At 38.3% G+C, this 17,435-nt stretch overlaps 3 protein-coding genes and 1 long non-coding RNA gene across 5 annotated transcripts in view; 2 read left to right on the top strand and 2 right to left on the bottom strand.

The window, feature by feature from the left end:
- Positions 1-1,641: 1,641 nt before the first annotated feature.
- LOC123760002 (cytidine deaminase) lies at positions 1,642-4,529 on the bottom strand. Its single transcript, XM_045745334.2, has 2 exons — positions 4,315-4,529; positions 1,642-2,303 (listed from the first exon to the last, which is right to left on the bottom strand). The coding sequence occupies exons 1-2, from the start codon at positions 4,388-4,390 to the stop codon at positions 1,891-1,893; spliced, it is 489 nt and encodes a 162-aa protein (XP_045601290.1). The 5' UTR covers positions 4,391-4,529; the 3' UTR covers positions 1,642-1,890.
- Positions 4,417-6,745, top strand: LOC123760003 (uncharacterized). The gene is made up of 2 exons (XR_006773094.2): positions 4,417-4,556; positions 6,423-6,745. It is a non-coding gene; the product is annotated as an uncharacterized lncRNA (long non-coding RNA).
- Positions 6,746-10,328: 3,583 nt separating this feature from the next.
- On the bottom strand, positions 10,329-17,239 carry LOC123760001 (rRNA methyltransferase 1, mitochondrial). 2 transcript variants are annotated; one of them, XM_045745330.2, is made up of 6 exons: positions 17,104-17,230; positions 16,707-16,861; positions 15,392-16,259; positions 15,044-15,246; positions 13,420-13,625; positions 10,329-11,328 (listed from the first exon to the last, which is right to left on the bottom strand). In XM_045745330.2, exons 3-5 carry the CDS (start codon positions 16,255-16,257, stop codon positions 13,459-13,461), a joined length of 1,236 nt encoding a protein of 411 aa, XP_045601286.1. In that variant the 5' UTR covers positions 16,258-16,259; positions 16,707-16,861; positions 17,104-17,230; the 3' UTR covers positions 10,329-11,328; positions 13,420-13,458. The 2 variants fall into 2 exon arrangements, 1 of the variants encoding a protein (XP_045601286.1); XR_011228754.1 differs by lacking the exon at positions 10,329-11,328 and adding an exon at positions 14,404-14,574 and having other exon boundaries at positions 13,488-13,625; positions 17,104-17,239.
- The window catches only part of LOC123760000 (glycine receptor subunit alpha-3), a 49,605-nt gene continuing 49,144 nt past the window's right edge, over positions 16,975-17,435 (top strand). Inside the window, exon 1 of the mRNA XM_045745324.2 lies at positions 16,975-17,170. The gene's annotated coding sequence lies outside the window, so the exon portion shown is untranslated. The remainder of the gene's footprint in view (positions 17,171-17,435) is intronic.

The raw sequence follows: 17,435 nt of genomic DNA on the forward strand, positions 1-17,435 counted from the left end.
ACAGTATTTACAAACTATAAAACCTAAAAAGTTATAAAATTGTAAAGCCTAAAAAAAAATATTAAATCAAAGACTGAGAATTGGCAACTGCACACCATGTCAAGGGTTTAAGCAAGGAACCCAAAGAGGAGGATGAGAGACAGGAATCCAGGACATTACAAGTAATTTATAAATAGCTTTACTTGCTTACAGGCACTTAACACAAATATATAATTGATGTATTTGTCTCGAGTGCAATGGGCAATGGTAATGATTATCGAATATTCATTGTTATTTACATTGCATGCATTTTTTATGATTACTCTTTATTCGATTAGCTGTTTTACAAATATAATTAACATTTATATCCTCCCTTTTCCCAATTCCCTCAAGGTCTCGGTACCATGAATTCACAGACTTTATGAACTACCCCCACAAGATTACCTTATTTTCCTAATAAGTATGTACAGTAGCAGATTGTCTACAAAGCAACTACCAAAGAGGCTATCTATACAAGTGTAATTATGGCAAATTTTTATAATACATATGGTTGGTGGAAACCAATATACAGCAGGTTTATCTTTGTTATTACAAAACCATGACATGCCATTAAATGGAGCACCTGCACATTAAATTAAAATTAAAAATTAGCCATGTTGCACCATAGCAAATTGGTTGCAAATATCTAGCGAGCTACACCAAACTGATCATGGATAACATCAAATCAAATCATTTATTCAGGTAATAAGCATACATACATAAACAACCGAGCTGGATAACCTCCCTGCCTCACCAGTTCTTGGCTCCAGTTAATATACTGTACCATGACAATTTAATTAGTTTGGTACATTTATTATGCAACCCCTCACCCATGCTGAAAATGGTGCAAAAAAATTACATTACTGTTGTTAGCATTGCAGTACAGGGTCAAAAGATAAGCAAACAAGACACCGACAGTGCCAACTTATAAACAGTGCACACTTGGGATGCAATACCCGACTAGAATTTTAGGATTCCCAATTAAAAAAATTGAAAAATCCTCAGGAACAATGTGGGTGGGGAGGGGGACCCCTTGACAAGCCACTGGTTTCCTGTTCCCATCGAGGCCATTAGAGATGGTGGCCTTCAGGTAAATGGGATTCCGAATAAAACACATGGACATTTCTTTAATAACAACCCTATCACATAATTTAAACTTTTTTGTTTAACATTCAGTTACTGTATATAGTGATATTTAGTGAATACTTTGGCTGACGTTTTTTTTATAGACAAGAGTTTTTACATTTTTGTAAGAACTCTTAAGAACTTTTACTTTAGCAGGTGATGCAAATCACCAGAGGTACTTTCTGCTGTGCCTAAGCCTAGCAGCAGTAACACAGAAGTTTGCTTTCTTTATTGGATGACAAATATGCAGCACTACCTGCAATAGTAGTATACATTAAATAATAGATGGAATAGCCAATGAATTTTTAACTTTATCCAAAGTCTACTATATTTGGCTTTAGTTCTCTATACAGAAAACTAAAGCCTCTGTCTCTTGTTTTCAAACTGCTTAAAAGTAATGCAAGGTGGTAATCTGCACCCGCCTTGGCAGCACAAGCTTTAGCCAACTCTAAATTCTGTCATGCATGTCGAGGCCAATACAGGATGGAATACATAGACTTTATTCAAAACTGATTTTATTATATCCAATGCTTCAGACAAGTGTTACAATAATGTTTAAAGAGTTGAATGCATAGAGAAATTCTCACCACTAACTACTAATCTGCAATTCTGGATACATATACTTTTATATGTGCAAGGTGTATGACAAGTGTCTGGAGATTGGTAATACTTCACACAATGTTAGTACAGTATAAACATGTTTTAGTTAAGAGGCATCAGTACATTTGGCTTTGAGCAGGTCTTAGCTCATGAAGAGCTACTAAAACTGACCCAATCAGGGGTGAAACTGTCTGGCAAAAGTTTGCCCACTGTGGTCTTCATGTACTGTTTGTCAGGCTTGGCAAGGTACACTTCCCAGTCTAGTCCAAACTCTGCCAGTACCTGCCTACATGCGCCACATGGCCCCACAAATTTGTCACCCATCTCTGCTGTGATGGCTATGGCTTCAAACTTGCGGTGACCCTCCACTATGGCTCTGAACAGGGCTGTTCTCTCTGCGCAGTTGGTGAGGCCATAAGATATGTTCTCTACATTGCAACCTGTGATGATCTTTCCATCATCGGTGAGGAGGGCAGCACCCACTTTGAATTTGCTATAGGGACTGTAGGAGTTCTTCCTCCCTTCTAGGCTGGCATCAATTAGTGTCTCCAGCTGTTCATCTGTAGGGGAGGACATTTATTATTGTAGAATATTACAAAAGGAAAATTTAGACCATTTAAAAATACACAGTATATAGACAGTGGAGCCTCCTTGCGTAAATAAATCCAAGATTTGAAAGTGCATTGACCTGTCACTTCCTACAATTGCTACTCATCCTGGGTCTCTCCATCTCTACTTTCTCCCTGTAGCCCCCTGGCTTCAGCAGGTAGGCAGTTCCATGGGTTTATAACCCTATGGGCGAAAAACAATCTTTTCTGTTCTATACTGTAGCATATAATAATATGGATTAACTAGTTTGAGTTTCACTGTCGTAGGTCTAAATTTTGCCATTATCGGCATATTACTGCCCTCAGGTAGGTTTCAAAGGCTTGCCCTAAAGTTTCAAAGGCAATGGATTAAGATGGCAACTTCCCTTTTTAATACTTAATAATAATAACAGAGGGTCCCGGTAGTACAGTCGGGTTCGTTTTCGACGCACAATCTAGCATTCCGGGGTCGAATCCTGGCGGGACAGAAATAGTTGAGGGCATTCACTTTCACCTAGTGCTCCTGTCCATCTAGCAGTAAGTACATACTCAGGACTTAAGTCAGCTGCTTGTGGGGTTGCATCCTGGGCGGGGTCGACCTTGTCGGGAAAGAGTGTTATACAAGTCTAACGTTCAAATACACTCTGCCTTCCTGTTCACCAACATTATTATTTATAACAAGAGGGAATGCTTTGGCCAACGGCGATATCAACTATTCGGTTGTCAATAAGGGATAGGAGCCATAGAGACATCTCTTTGCTCCATCACTAATTAAACATTTCTGATTTAAAATAATCAGAGTCCCCGTGGCGCAGAAGTAACACTCGCCCCGCCCTTCGCGAGCGCTTTGACCTGGGTTCGTATCCTGGCCGGGGAGGATTGACTAGACTCCAATCCTTAACTATAGCCTCTGTTCACCCAGCAGTGAATGGGTACCCGGTTAAATGATTTGGCGGGTCGTATTCCAGGGAAAATTAAGATTAGGGACCTGCCTGAAACGCTATGCGTGCTAGGGGCTGTGCAAGAATATATAAGAACTTGTATAATTACATTTGTGCCACACTATACAAGGCACTTACATATATGGCGAGTCACGCAGACTAGTAACTGCGTGACTCAGATGTCAAGTGCCTTGTATAGCGACTTTTGAGCCTCTTGTTGAATCACTTGATATAAAAAGATTATCGATATGTATATGTAAATGATTGTGTGTGTACTAAACCAAAACCTAACTAAAATATACGATAATATAATGTACGTAAGTTTGTGATCGTTGTTGCACGTACATGTGTATATAACATTAACAATTGTGTAACTAGCTTCAAAAAATTGTCACTTGTATAGCTAAAGGGATAGTTCCTAAACCGATTATGTACCTCAGACCCTTTCCACCGCAGCCCACGGGATGGGTATGGGGTGCATAGTAAAGACAAATTGAATTGCTTTGCTTCAAACAAGCAGTACGTCGCAGTTATGTATCGAGGAGTCGTGTGCGATCAATGATAATAGTCACTTACATTGTTAATTGTAAGTGTCAGCTTTGGAGACACACACACGGTATACTCGTTTGAATGGGAAGCGTATTACAAACAATTCTGTCTGAAGATTGATTGATGAAAATTTAAAGTCACCCCAAGTGATGGCAAGGGCATGAATGGCCCATAATGTCTGAAGAATTGTTTTAGATTCAGCTACTCTGAACAAAAAAAGGTTGTGCAACTGAAGAAGAGTGGCCCAGTTAATTATAAGAGCTTGATCCTCACCCAGAATAGGAACCACCTCTCTTTGTCTCAATAACTGCACTTCCGGCAACTAATGGTGTAGGGAACTGTCAGTGTAAATAGTTTAATAGGAGAGGAAGCGCTCTGCTGCTGCTTAAAAGTAATTAGGCTTTAGCTAAATAGTCTTTAAATGAAATAAATGCCAAACATAATTTGCGTGACGCGGTCTTGAATAATTTATGCCTATAATAAAATTAACTCGCCTGATAATTTCTTGTGCATTTCTGCTGTGGTTGCATCGTTGGCGGAGGGTCCCACTTGTTGCAGGGTGGTGCTCATGGTGGCGGCGTGGCAGGTAATGTAAGCTGCAGGCGCGGTGACGGCTCCAGGTGGCTGGTTGTCCGCTCTCCACCACAGCTCCTACCACACTGGCTGCTGCTCCCTGGTACACCCACACACGGTACCAAGGGCATGTCTGTCCCAGTCAACATTACGGCAGTTCCAGGTAAATGTTTGGTGTTGGGCTTTAGAATGATTAGCTTCAGGAGGGTTGGTAAGGCAACACACGTGCTTACTGATCAACCTGTAGCAAGTATACTTTAATATACTGGCTACTTTAGTCCTGACTAAAGTAAACTCACTTTATATACACCATCAAGAAGCTGGGCACACATCGTGTAGTATTGCGTTCATATTACTATTCAAAACAATGTGTGTACAAAGAACATAGGAGTAATGTACAACTATGGAGACCGGACTCGGAGATTACACAAACTAAGGAAGCCACTGTTAGCGTTTCCGACAAAACTTAAAATAATTTTGAAAGCAATTGTTTAAAGGTGTGAAGGCATAAACACTTCATACTAAAAGAGAAGCAAGATAACAAAACTTAGTTAAAAAAAATAGCAAATAAATGCAATAAACCGGTGATACTTCAAGATGACAGCCATAACTATTACTTGATAAAGTTAGTAGCTCTACCAACAGTACAGTAGTTTATAGTAATAATTCACAAGACGGTACAATGGGTTGGTGAGATTACATAAGATTGGTATTTTTACATTCAAGCAAAGCCACTAACACGCAGAGCGTTTCCGGCAGGTCCTTAATCTAACATATCAGGTAAGATGAAAGGATACATTGTAGCAAGGGTTTATATCAACAGATAACTACAACATAAGTTGACAGAGATGATTACACTTGTAAGGATATAGTGCATGTCTTAAGTACAAATATTGGGGAAGTGGGTGGTGCAAGATAGTGTTAGTTTGAAGCACAAGGTAGGAAACTATGAGGATGAAATTAGGTACTTTTTTATTTTACTTTTGAACAGGGGATGGGTTTGACAATTGTTTAATTCATCAGGGAGTGAGTTCCAAAGACTGGTGGGTCCTTTTATTTGCGTGGAGTGTTTGCACAGATTTAGTCTGACTCTGAGGATATCAAAAAGATATATATTTCTGGTGTGGTGCTCATAAGTTCTATTACACTTATCAAGGAAAAGTTTAAGTTCAAGATTAACATTTAGGAACAAAGTTTTGTGCTTGTAGATAGCACATGAGAATGTGTGGAGTGAGTGTATGTTTAGCATGTTAAATGGCTTAAACAAGGAGGCTGTGTGTTGTCTGAAGACAGTTTGTTATAGTTCTGATAGCAGATTTTTGCTGAGTGATGATAAGCTTGAGGTAATTTGCAGTGGTTGATCCCCATACACAGATATCGCATGCAAGATTGGGACAGATTAGTGCAAAAGAGTCTTAAGATAAGATTAACACAAAAATAACTTATTACGAGGGAAAATGCGAGAGCAATTAGTTTCGTGATATTGAGTATATGATATTAAGTAAATATTTCTTGGTCTCTTTTTAAACTGGCAGGGAAACGTACCACTTTTAACTACATTTGGGAGGTCATTCCACAATTTGGAACCCTTAATTTGCATAGCATTTCTGCTCTGTACGAGCCACACTCTAGGAATATCAAGGACATGTTTGTTTCTTGTGGTGACCGAGAGTTCCATTACAGTTTTATAGCAAGCGCTGAAGGTCAGGATTGGCAATGCAGTTCAGTATGGGTAGAGACTTGATATTTAACGTTTTCAAAGATTTCACTAAGTGTGGTGTCTGGGACTGGCATTTGTTATTGGCCTAATTACAGATTCTCGTAAAGTATCCCAGTAAAAGGCTCATTAACTGTATTCAACTAGTCCACGCGTCTGCACTAATTTATACTGATTCACAATACATCCTGTCTAATAAATTAATTATATACATTCGTGCACTGTTAAATGTGTATGTGTCAACCCCCCCCCCCCCCCACCTTTCCCTTGTTTAATACAGTGCCTGTCTCACAGCCTAGCCTCCTCCCCCAGATCAGTCAAGCAGATGAAGTGGTGGTGGTACTGTGATGGAGCACTATAACCCTGCCATATTGTGACAACATGTACATGGGGGAAACAATCCAGAACTTATATCCGAGGATTTACCAACACAAGTAGGTCTGCCATGTTGAATATGTTGATAACAACAACAACGCTGTTGTTGTTGACAGCGGAACCATGAGCAACACCTCGTAAACTTCAAGGATGTTAAACTCATCAGCAAAAAAGAAACACCCCACCTCATATGACCCCATCACGACTCGGCTGATCTGACCTCGTTGATTGATTGATAAAGATTAAGCCATCCAATAGGTGGCACGGGCATGAATAGCCCGTAAGTGGTAGATTTTTTTGGGGAGTGATTGTGATCTTTGATCGTGATGACCGCCTTCGTTACACCTTTTAAACCCTTCTAGCTCCTGCTGTGATAAAGGCGAATACAGACGCAATGTTCTCTGTTATTAAAGTCTACCCTCTTATCTAAGTATTCTGGCAGCATCGTGGGCATCCTGTTTAGGTAAGAGCAGCAACAGCCTTGCCCGCGTCATGGACGGGAGGGTTGTCAAGGGTAGTCTACTAGTCTGCTTGTCATGCCCACCTCTCGTGTTCTTGTTTATGTGCAAGACGCTTGCAGGTCGGTTACGTATTAGTCTAACACGGGCCTATCGTCTGCTAATCATTTAGGTAACAGCTGTCTTATTCTATACCTTCAAGTACGTTCAGCAGTCAGAGGGGCTGGTATAATTAGTTTTGTCGAGGATAGGAAGCCTGTATGTATATATGTACACTTAATTAAGGCTTGTATCGAGGTTACCCCAAGGTTGAACTATTGGCTAGTCCCAGGACGCAACCCAACAAGAGTTGGTTAACTCCCGGGTACCTAGTTACCGTTAGATGAACAGAGGCATTAGGTGAAAGGAAAGGTGCCCAACCACTTATGTCCTTCCTGTGAATCGAACGCGGGATCCCTTAATGTATTAAGTGACATCCACCCAACAGTTTGGAAATTTAAGGTTAATATTATGCGAAGCAGTGTGGAAGGCCTTGTATGTCAGTCAACAGTGTAGTGGATATCACGTTCCTTTCTTTAATTATGCCATCATTTGTCTGTGCTTGCGAAAATAGTCTCGCATAACTGATAATAATTCACTATGCTGTATAGCAAACTACAATTAATAGTTGAATTTGTCGTTTATTTGCGAGAATTTGTTTTGTGAGGTGTAAAGGCTGCCGGAGTAGAGCATCATGCAGCTTCCGTCATACTGTTTAATGTGTGAGGATGGCGAGGGCGCCAGACCTTGCAGCGTGCATCACTTGTTCTCCAGCACCGCAGTCTGTCCTCTGCTTACAACTCTGGCACAGGGAAGGATAGAGACAGGTGTGTCCTTTCACCTGATGGCCCGGTTCACCTAACAGTGAACTCGGGAGTTATGCAAGTGATGTGGGTTACGTCCTGGGAAAGATAAGTACAGTTGATCCAGGGGTTCGAACCTCGACATGTCTAAGCACAGTTTTCTTGTCCCCGACAACGGAAATTATGCGCTGGAGATAGATTGACCTATTACTTATCATACCTAGAGTTGAAAGTGTATATAGAGGTACACCTATAATTTCGTCGTCCATTCTATCTCACTCTACTTATTCCCTATTCTTGCCCTGACGATATGGCCGGTGTACCAGTGTCCCCAGACAATCCGGCGCGTACCGGACATAGTATAACACCCTGTTTATTACCACATCCTCTCCTCGACTCTCTCACCTCCCTCCTCTCCTATTTTCATCCCTTACCGTATTTTCCCACTCTGTCTGTCTTTACCCTTTGTCACTTTAGTTTTCCACCATTATACTCTACATTCCTATCATTTACTTCCAGTTGTCGGGGTCGGGAAGCCTGTACTTTAAGACTTAAGAGATATCCCCACCTAGGTCAACTTCTAACCTTTACCCAGGATGCAACCCACAACTCCCAGACTCGCGAGTACATACTTTACTGTTAAGTGAACAGTTATGTGAAGGGGTAACGTACCCAACCATTTATGTCTCGCCCGGGATCCTTATTGGGAGTCGAGAATGTTAACCAGTGTATTAGAGCTTCATATTATTTTGCTCCGGCTCTTATTTTTTCATGTATTTTTTTTATCTCGTCTCTCTCTAATTTATCTTTTTCTGCCTGCCTCCTTTCTCATAGTTAAGCCACCCCCTTGTTATCTGGTGATACAAGGGGGGGGGGGCAGGTACCTGATTGCGACACAAGGGTAATTTTTTGTATTTAAATAAATTGTGGTTGTATTAATAAACTATATATATATATATATATATATATATATATATATATATATATATATATATATATATATATATATATATATATATATATATATATATATATATATATATATATATATATATATATATGTCGTACCTAATAGCCAGAACGCACTTCTCAGCCTACTATTCAAGGCCCGATTTGCCTAATAAGCCAAGTTTTCATGAATTAATGTTTTTTCGTCTACCTAACCTAACCTAGCTTTTTTTGGCTACCTAACCTAACCTTACCTATAAATATAGGTTAGGTTAGGTTAGGTAGGGTTGGTTAGGTTCGGTCATATATCTACGTTAATTTTAACTCCAATAAAAAAAAATTGACCTCATACATAGAGAAAAGGGTTGCTTTATCATTTCATAAGAAAAAAATTATAGTAAATATATTAATTCAGGAAAACTTGGCTTATTAGGCAAATCGGGCCTTGAATAGTAGGCTGAGAAGTGAGTTCTGGCTACTAGGTACGACATATATATATATATATATATATATATATATATATATAATATGCAAGCATGCTCACATGTGTATATGCATGTAAGTATGCTCACATGTACACATGTATATGCTTACAAGCATATTCATATGCATACAAACACCTATGCATGCAAACAAGTGCACTCGTGTTGATATATACCAACAAGCGCACTCCAGTGTATGTACCTGTATGAATGCAAACATATTCCTGTATGTATATACAGTACTATGTATTCCAACACGTTTTCTTATGTACATGCATGCAATCCACTCCCAGACATAAAAATACTAACATATATGCTTGTGAGCAAAGGTGGACACCTGTTCCTTAAAAAGAATACCCAGTTCCGGTCGTCCCCTCAAAATGTACCAACGATCCTGGTTACGGTCCATTCAGAGAAAAACGAACCATGACTCGACTCGGTCCTTGCATTAAATATACAGCAAGTGAAATATTTAATTGAAATGAAATATGCAACTGATGACACCAGAAATCATGAATGTATAATTTTAGTAAATGAGTTAAATTCTAATATAATTAATTCAAAATTAATAGTTTAACAAAACTAGGAAAAAAAATATATATAATACGGTACCAAGTTGAATCTGTTTCCCTTCAAGAAGACTTGCATTTCAACATGGCTGTCACCGAGCCATGGTCTTTTCAGCCTGGACATTTTCTGCAGATTGTACACAACTAACAATGATTTAAAATAAGTATTTGATGCATAATTTATTTGTACATCAAATTGAAAATTTGGCATTTTGTATTTGTAAATAATACATCTTAACATGCAGTTCTCTTCTAGTTTTAATAACAAAAAAAGGACTGAAGAACGTTCAAAATACAGTATAGCTTTAAAATGGACTGTCGGTCTCCACCTTGATCCTGCCTGGAAAGAAAAATTTACCTTTTCTTGTAAAGGTCCTCATAATAAACAAGTTTCAGGAATTCTGTCTTTTTCAAACTCAATCCTGCCCACCCTTGCATGCAAACACTTCCATACATAAACAGAAGCATTTCAATACATACACCCAAGCACTTCCATACATACATGCAAAAAACTATGACTTTAGGGAACAATTAAATAGTTAAGATTCTGAACGAACCAGTTTATTTTGGTGGTACTGTACATGGGTTTCTGAAATGCAGTTAAAGTATGTTTAAAAAGAAGTCGTATGCTGTTTCAGTAAACGGGCTTGACACAATCAATCTTGGACAAACATCTTCAGCAACCCACAATTTAAAAGATTCTGTTATTAAACCATGATACCTCTCTGGATTAAGATCAGCATTTTATAATCTTGTATTAAGCACAAACTATGGTAGGAGTCTTCTCCCCCAGATAAGTCAGTCATAACCATGACTTTAATAATTTTGTATTTACTTATAAAACCGAAATGCAGAACACACTTCTCTGGATAAACATATATATACTGAAACAGCCATTCCCCCAAACAGATTGGAAATTTTCTTATAATAATCCATATTTTGAGAGACTTTTTGGGGGTTGCTTTTTTTTTAACATGAACAATGGCTACCCTCAGGAACAAAATAATTTAGAAATTATATATAAATTTATATTAAATAAAAAAAATTGTACTATTGTTTAGGTTCTGAGCACCCATTTATGATTGTGCCAGACCTAATTATTCTATGGCTACAGTATGCAGCTGTGTCTGTGCCATGACACTATTTACATCTATTATTGCAATGTAATCATATTCTCTAATATTACAAATAATCATTTTTTATTATTAAACAAATTATAATTGGTTTACAAAGAAATTAATCTATCAATTTATTTTTTAGATCTGATGAGTAATACATTACCAGTACTATGTATTTGCACTAAAGAATTTTTTTTTTGCCTGGAAAGCCTAATTGTGGTAGTAACAGACATTTGGCCTGCAAGATTTTGTCTAAATATGCTGTCCTCTGCTCCTCAATTTCTTATATATTATGAAGTTGATCACAGTTCCCAGTTAGCTTGCTGCAGTAGGTAAACAGTTCTCACTTAAATGGCTGGCTAGGTAGACTATTCTCATTCAGACAGCTGAGGTGGGTACAGAACTATTCCAAAGGGTTATTACTGTCTGGAAAAAGGACATACAGTAGTTATCTCTTGTTCACTGTGGGTTAGGCAATTTAAAAAGCATTTCGTAGCTTTATACTATACTAATGACTTGCAATTTCAGAGTACCCTTAGGCAGATGCATCATACAAACCCTTTACCTGTGGCTATACTGTAATTAAATACAATAGCCTGCATAACGTTCCAGGTGCAAACAAAAAATATGCTTCTTTCTTTAAAAAGAGATGCAAGTGATATAAGAATTGAACAGATTAAACCCCTTGCTACAGTGTTTGGTGCATTCACAGAGTTGTGCACGGAAGCCAATTTCGTCCTCGCTGCATCCATAACGTTGAAAATTATATTTGTATGCAAGCTGTAACAATTGATATAATACAGTACAGCTTAAGATGCCATGTATTGATGCACTAGCAAAGATGAAACTTTAAGATACCATTTTAAATGAGGTGATATTCCAAGGGGGGTTATGCTATTTGGAGATGTGACAGAAAAATTAGAAAAGGTGGAGGGTTGCTGTAATCTTAAGGACTGATTAAAGTCAGGAAAAGAAATACTTGGCAACCTACGAGAAGTTGACAATGTCAGTTGGAGCTGGATGACAAAAAAGAAGGCCTTATAATGATCATAAGAGGTTATTGTAAAAGCAGATACAGAATAATCACAGTTGTTGAAACGTGACTTCAACTTGAAACTTACAGACTGCAAAGTCTACAAAGCAAGAATAGAGGACTTTTAGACCAGCCGATTTGTAAACCTCATCCCGAAGTCTCGTGTATCAACATGTGAAACAGGCCATGAGAATAAGAGAAGGGGATGTACCAACACTGCTGGATTTGGTATTTGCCAGGGAGGAGGGATTTGACATTCAGTATCTTCCTCTATTAGGCAAGACCAACCATGTTTTTTTTTAAATCAAATATGCAATGTGTTATAATCTAGAAACGAGGGGGAAATGACAAAAAACTTTATTTCAAGAGAGGACATTATGGGGAACTGAGTAAAGTTCCTTAATGAACTTGCTTGGAAAGATTTGTTGTGGAAATAAATGAGATGCATGCCAAATTTTGAGAGATGTATGAAGGTACAAAAAAATTTATACTGTATCAAGGTAGAGATGCAGAACTAGAAATCAGGATTGGTTTAACATAAGTTGTGAGAGAGCCAGAAAACAAGACAAATGGAACCAATATAGGAAGAGGTCAAACCCTGAAACATACCAGCAATACAAACAAGCAATGAACAATTGCAAGACAGAGAGGAGGCAGAAAGAAATGTTGAGAATGGGATAGTGGACAAATGTAAAACAGAATTAGGCTTCTATAAATTCATTAATAGAAAATTGCAGTTAAAGGATAAAATCTGGAAGTTCAAAATGGAGAACAGATTCATGGAGAATGGGAAGAAAATGTGAAATACTACTGATTTGCCATTAGTGAAATACTAATATTTTGCCATCCACTGATAGCAAAATATTAAAAAGTTGTTCACAACCTTTGCGAGACCAAAATTGGAATATGAAGCAGTCGAATGGTGCCCATATCTTAAGTGCATAAAATATTGAAAAAGATGCAAAGATGTGCACCTAAATGATTTCCAGAACTGGAAAATAAGTGTTGTAAGAAGCTACTGATATTAAATATACCAAAACTGGAAGGAAGGAGCCAATATGATCATGCATTCAAAATAATAACAGGAATCTGTGAAATTGGCAACAAATTCTGGAAACTTGCAACTTCAAGAACAAGAGGTCACAGATTCAAGCCAAGGGAAACAAAGCTGGCAAAAAGTAATAGAAAGTTCTCTCTCGCAAACAGTGATAGACCGTGAGAATTTGGTAGAGGCCAAAACTCTCGGTAGTTTAAAACTGTCATATGACAGAGTTCTAAGAAGATGGGACACCAGGAACATAGCTCTCATCCTGTAATTACACTTACGCAATTCCACACACACACTATTTTTTCTAGTGATAATAAAATAAACCAATTCCACTATTGTTATGTCATCAATTGTTCTTCTGAAATGATAAATTATGGAACAGATTTTATATTTTTGGAATGATTGCAAGCATCTTTTAACCTTGAACAGTACTTACTTTATCATGGACTACTTTTCTGAAAGAATGCCATTTTTTTTATCTTCCGAGATTCAGCCTCAACTGAAGGGAATGCAAAATAATTGCAGTAGCAACAGAAACATTAAGGCAGCATGCATCATGATCCAGGTCCTGTCCCGACTTAATTGTTAGAATTGTTGTGCACTTCTTTTCAAGGTCATGGGAAACGCCTGCTCCTTCATTACCTACATGTTATAGAAAATACACAAGAGCTGAGATTAGTCTTCATATTTGGTTGATAGCAATATAAAATATGAATACCTGTACAGTATTAATTAAATTTAACCAATAGTAATAAAGGGTTTCAAGAAAGTCAGTTTTGAAAAATACATGAAACAATGTAAATACATAAATAAAAACATTTAAGACTTCAATTATATCTCAAAAACACCAGTGTTGAATAAATGATACCGAGCAACCCGGTCCTTACTGGGACCTGGAACACTGACCCACCAAGATACTATTTGACCTCCAAAACCCTAGAGTCCGAATATCAGCCCACGAAATATTAGCAAACACAGCAGCCAAAGCTACAAACTTACAAACATCGTGGGCCCTGACGGTTGGCTACAGGCTGGCTAGCTTTAATGACGACACTGTAGACAACCTGACAACCATGCCTTGGAACAGGGAACCAAGGAAACTGGATTGACAAACATCGAGTCTACTGAAGCAGTGTGGGTAGTGCACAGGTAGCAAGAAATCACCACAATTGGCCATAAGAGATTTATTTATATTTATTTTGCTTTCATACTGACACAGTATTGACATTAAATATATAAGTGTGATATTTATTTTAAGGATGAAGTTTGCTTACTGACACTTTTGCCAAAATTGTGTGAATATTTCTACAGTATATGCAAACAGGTAAATCTGAGCTATCGATTAAATATTTTCTGGAAGACTGATGTCGAGATAAAATAATAATCTAAGGTTACCTGAAAATATAAAAACCATCCCTACCTTTCCCTTCCTACTGTCTGTACTGCCATTCCAGGAAACAGTTCGATTCTGTAGATCCTGTCCTGCAACTCGCAAAACATGAGCCAGCCTACCATCTCCTATATCTTTGATGCTCCGTTCCCCTGGTAACTCCTATTCTACAGGGGGAAAGAACCCACATGTCGAATCTCTCTGGAACATAACCAACACCTTAAGTGCCAAAGGTGTTAAAGGAACACTCAAAACATTTGCCAAAGACTTCTACATGATGGTTTGGTTACATAAGTGAAGCGGCTATTTTCATCTAGTAGAAGGGAAGGAATGTGAAGTCAGCAACAGCACACAAGAAAAACAGAGTGAAGGACACCTGTGAGTTTAACAAATGATCAAAATGGCAGTTGGCAAAAAGATCAAACTGTCTAAAGGGCAGTGCCATGTTGGTACAATACAGTATACAAAAAAATAAAATAACAGTAAAACCGTATATCCTTTTACTTCCCCTGTGACAGTGTTCCATTGGGCAACCAAAGCCACCCATCCTGCAACCTATACTCTGCTACCTTCTCATTAGTTTACAAAATAATGATGATGCATTTTTTATTTGTATACATACAGGTTTTTACATCACAATCCTCTTTCAAAACCAACCAAATTCACTTACCCACAGCCAACAAAGTGTGTCCTTGAGGTTGAAAGTCAGTAACAGGTGTTGTTGAAGCCTGTCCACTTGATGATGAAGATACTAAATGCCATCCTTCATCTGCCAGTTTGTCGAAGAGATTAATAGGGTCATTGACCTGGTATACAGGAAGTATCTCTGCTACTCCAGAACTGGCTTTACTCACAACACCAGACATTTGGCAGCTGTGGGAAAATTAAAATATTACTCTTAAGAAGTTATTAAATACTGCAAAAATTACACAATTAATGTTCTACACTTAATTCATAATTATAAAAACTGCATTTCTGACAAAAACAAATTTCTGTAGCTGCAAAATATGAGTCTTACCTGTTTTCTGCGGGAGTCAATACTTTATCTACTCCCATAAAGTATGCGGACCTCAAGATAGCTCCAAAATTCATAGGATCTTGAATGCGATCTAGATACAGCCATAACTGAAATGGTTTCTGTTGATGGTTATCAGATGTTATTTCTGTCTGAAACTCAACTGAATTTACCTCATCAGTACTGTTTGTATTCTCATCTGGTTTGATCATTTTGTTAGAAGGTTCAATTTGTAGTTCTTCAAAGGAAAGTGGAGTAGCATCACAGCATATTCCTTGGTGTACTTGGTCTCCTCGGAAGAGTGATCTAAACTGTACACCAACTAAACTTTGCAATTTTATGTTGCGCTCTTGTGCAATTTCTAAAATTTCTCGAATTTTCTTGTTTCTCATTTCAGATCCTTTTTTGTAAAGTATATAATTTATTCGCCGCCGCTCGGCTTTAAGGGCAAAAAGAACGGGATATACTCCATAAATTATTTCACCGAGCGGTTCAATATTAAATTGATCATTATTTATACGAATAATATCTCTTTTTGGGATATCGTCACCATAAATATCTCCTAACAACTTGGACGTTTTTTTACGTTTGTCGTGGAAATTGTTAATTTTATTATCAATCCATGCCGCCTTCATGCGAAAAATATTACTATTGTACTTTGCAGGCCTGTCATGGGAATCATTCTTTTCATATCTTCTTTCACTCTGCTTATTCCCATAATTTCTATTCCAGTCATCTTTAATAGCAGGATATCGAATTCTTGGCAATTCTTCCATTTGTTCCTCCTCGGTTTGAGAAGCATAACGGAAGTTGACAGGAGGAATGAAAGCCTTACGACTGGCACATCGTATAAATATCCTCGATAACATATCTGTGAACAAAAAGAGTCATAAAATAAAATGTCCCTCTTATATAATGTAAAAGACAATCATAAGTAGGGTATATTTCATTACTCCATTCGGCTGATTAACCTACTTTTTTTTATTTGATTTATATATATACAAGAGTTCTTACATTTTTGTAAAGCTACTAGCACCAATAGCAAGTAATAATAAAAAAATAATAATACTAGCATTTCGGGCAATCCTTAATCCTAATTTTCCCCCGGAATACGACCCGTCAAATCATTTAACAACCAGGTACCCATTCACTGCTGGGTGAACAGAGGCATACAGTTCAGGATTGTTGCCCAGTCAATCCTCCCCGGCCAAAGGGCTCGCGAAGCACCGGGCGAGTGCTTTACCACTGCGCCATGGGGGACTACTGTATTACCTCTCTCGGTTGCTTTACATAACAAGCAGTGTATCTCAAGGTTTACCTTACTATTGGTGTACCTGTGCGATTCGTGCAATCGCCAAACAGGTTTTCCTTCCACGATGATGCAAGAGTTGTTGTGTATGAGACTGCCTCAGCTGGCGGCGCGTGAGCATGTGGTCTCTCAAGCCGGATTTTGAATCCTCTTCAGTGCACGAACTGCTGAGTAGATTGTTCCTTTAATATATTTATCTTAATTTGTTAAGTCTCAAATCTAAGTCTAACTGTAGTCTCTGTTCACCCAGCGGTGAACTGCTGGGTGTTCAACTGCTGCTGGGTTGTTAAACGATTTGGCGTTTAACCAAATCGTTTAACAACCCAGCAGCAGTTCACCGCTGGGTGAACAGAGACTACAGTTAAGGATTGGAGCCCAATCAATCCTCCCCGACCAGGATACGAACCCAGACCAAGCCGCCAAAGCACTCGGGAAACGCCAGACAAGTCAGCGAGTCCCAGCTCCTGTGTCAGGTCAGTCCACTACGGGCTCACCATAACCACTTGCAACTCCTTGTTCTGAGAAGCTGAAGCTAAGACAACAGCCAGGCGAGTGTCTTACCACTTCGCAATGGCGCTGCAAATTGTCTTTTTAACTCAGAATTGATATTCATCAGCACTATTTTATTTTTGTGTTGTATGAATGCAATACACTTATTTTAGTATAGGGGATAGCAAAATTTAAACAAAAAAAGACGTGATTTATAAGGTAAAAGTATTTTCTCGCTCATGGAAGTGT

Source organism: Procambarus clarkii, chromosome 16 (genome assembly GCF_040958095.1).
Source record: "Procambarus clarkii isolate CNS0578487 chromosome 16, FALCON_Pclarkii_2.0, whole genome shotgun sequence".
In the NCBI taxonomy this organism is placed as follows: Eukaryota; Metazoa; Arthropoda; class Malacostraca; order Decapoda; family Cambaridae; genus Procambarus; species Procambarus clarkii.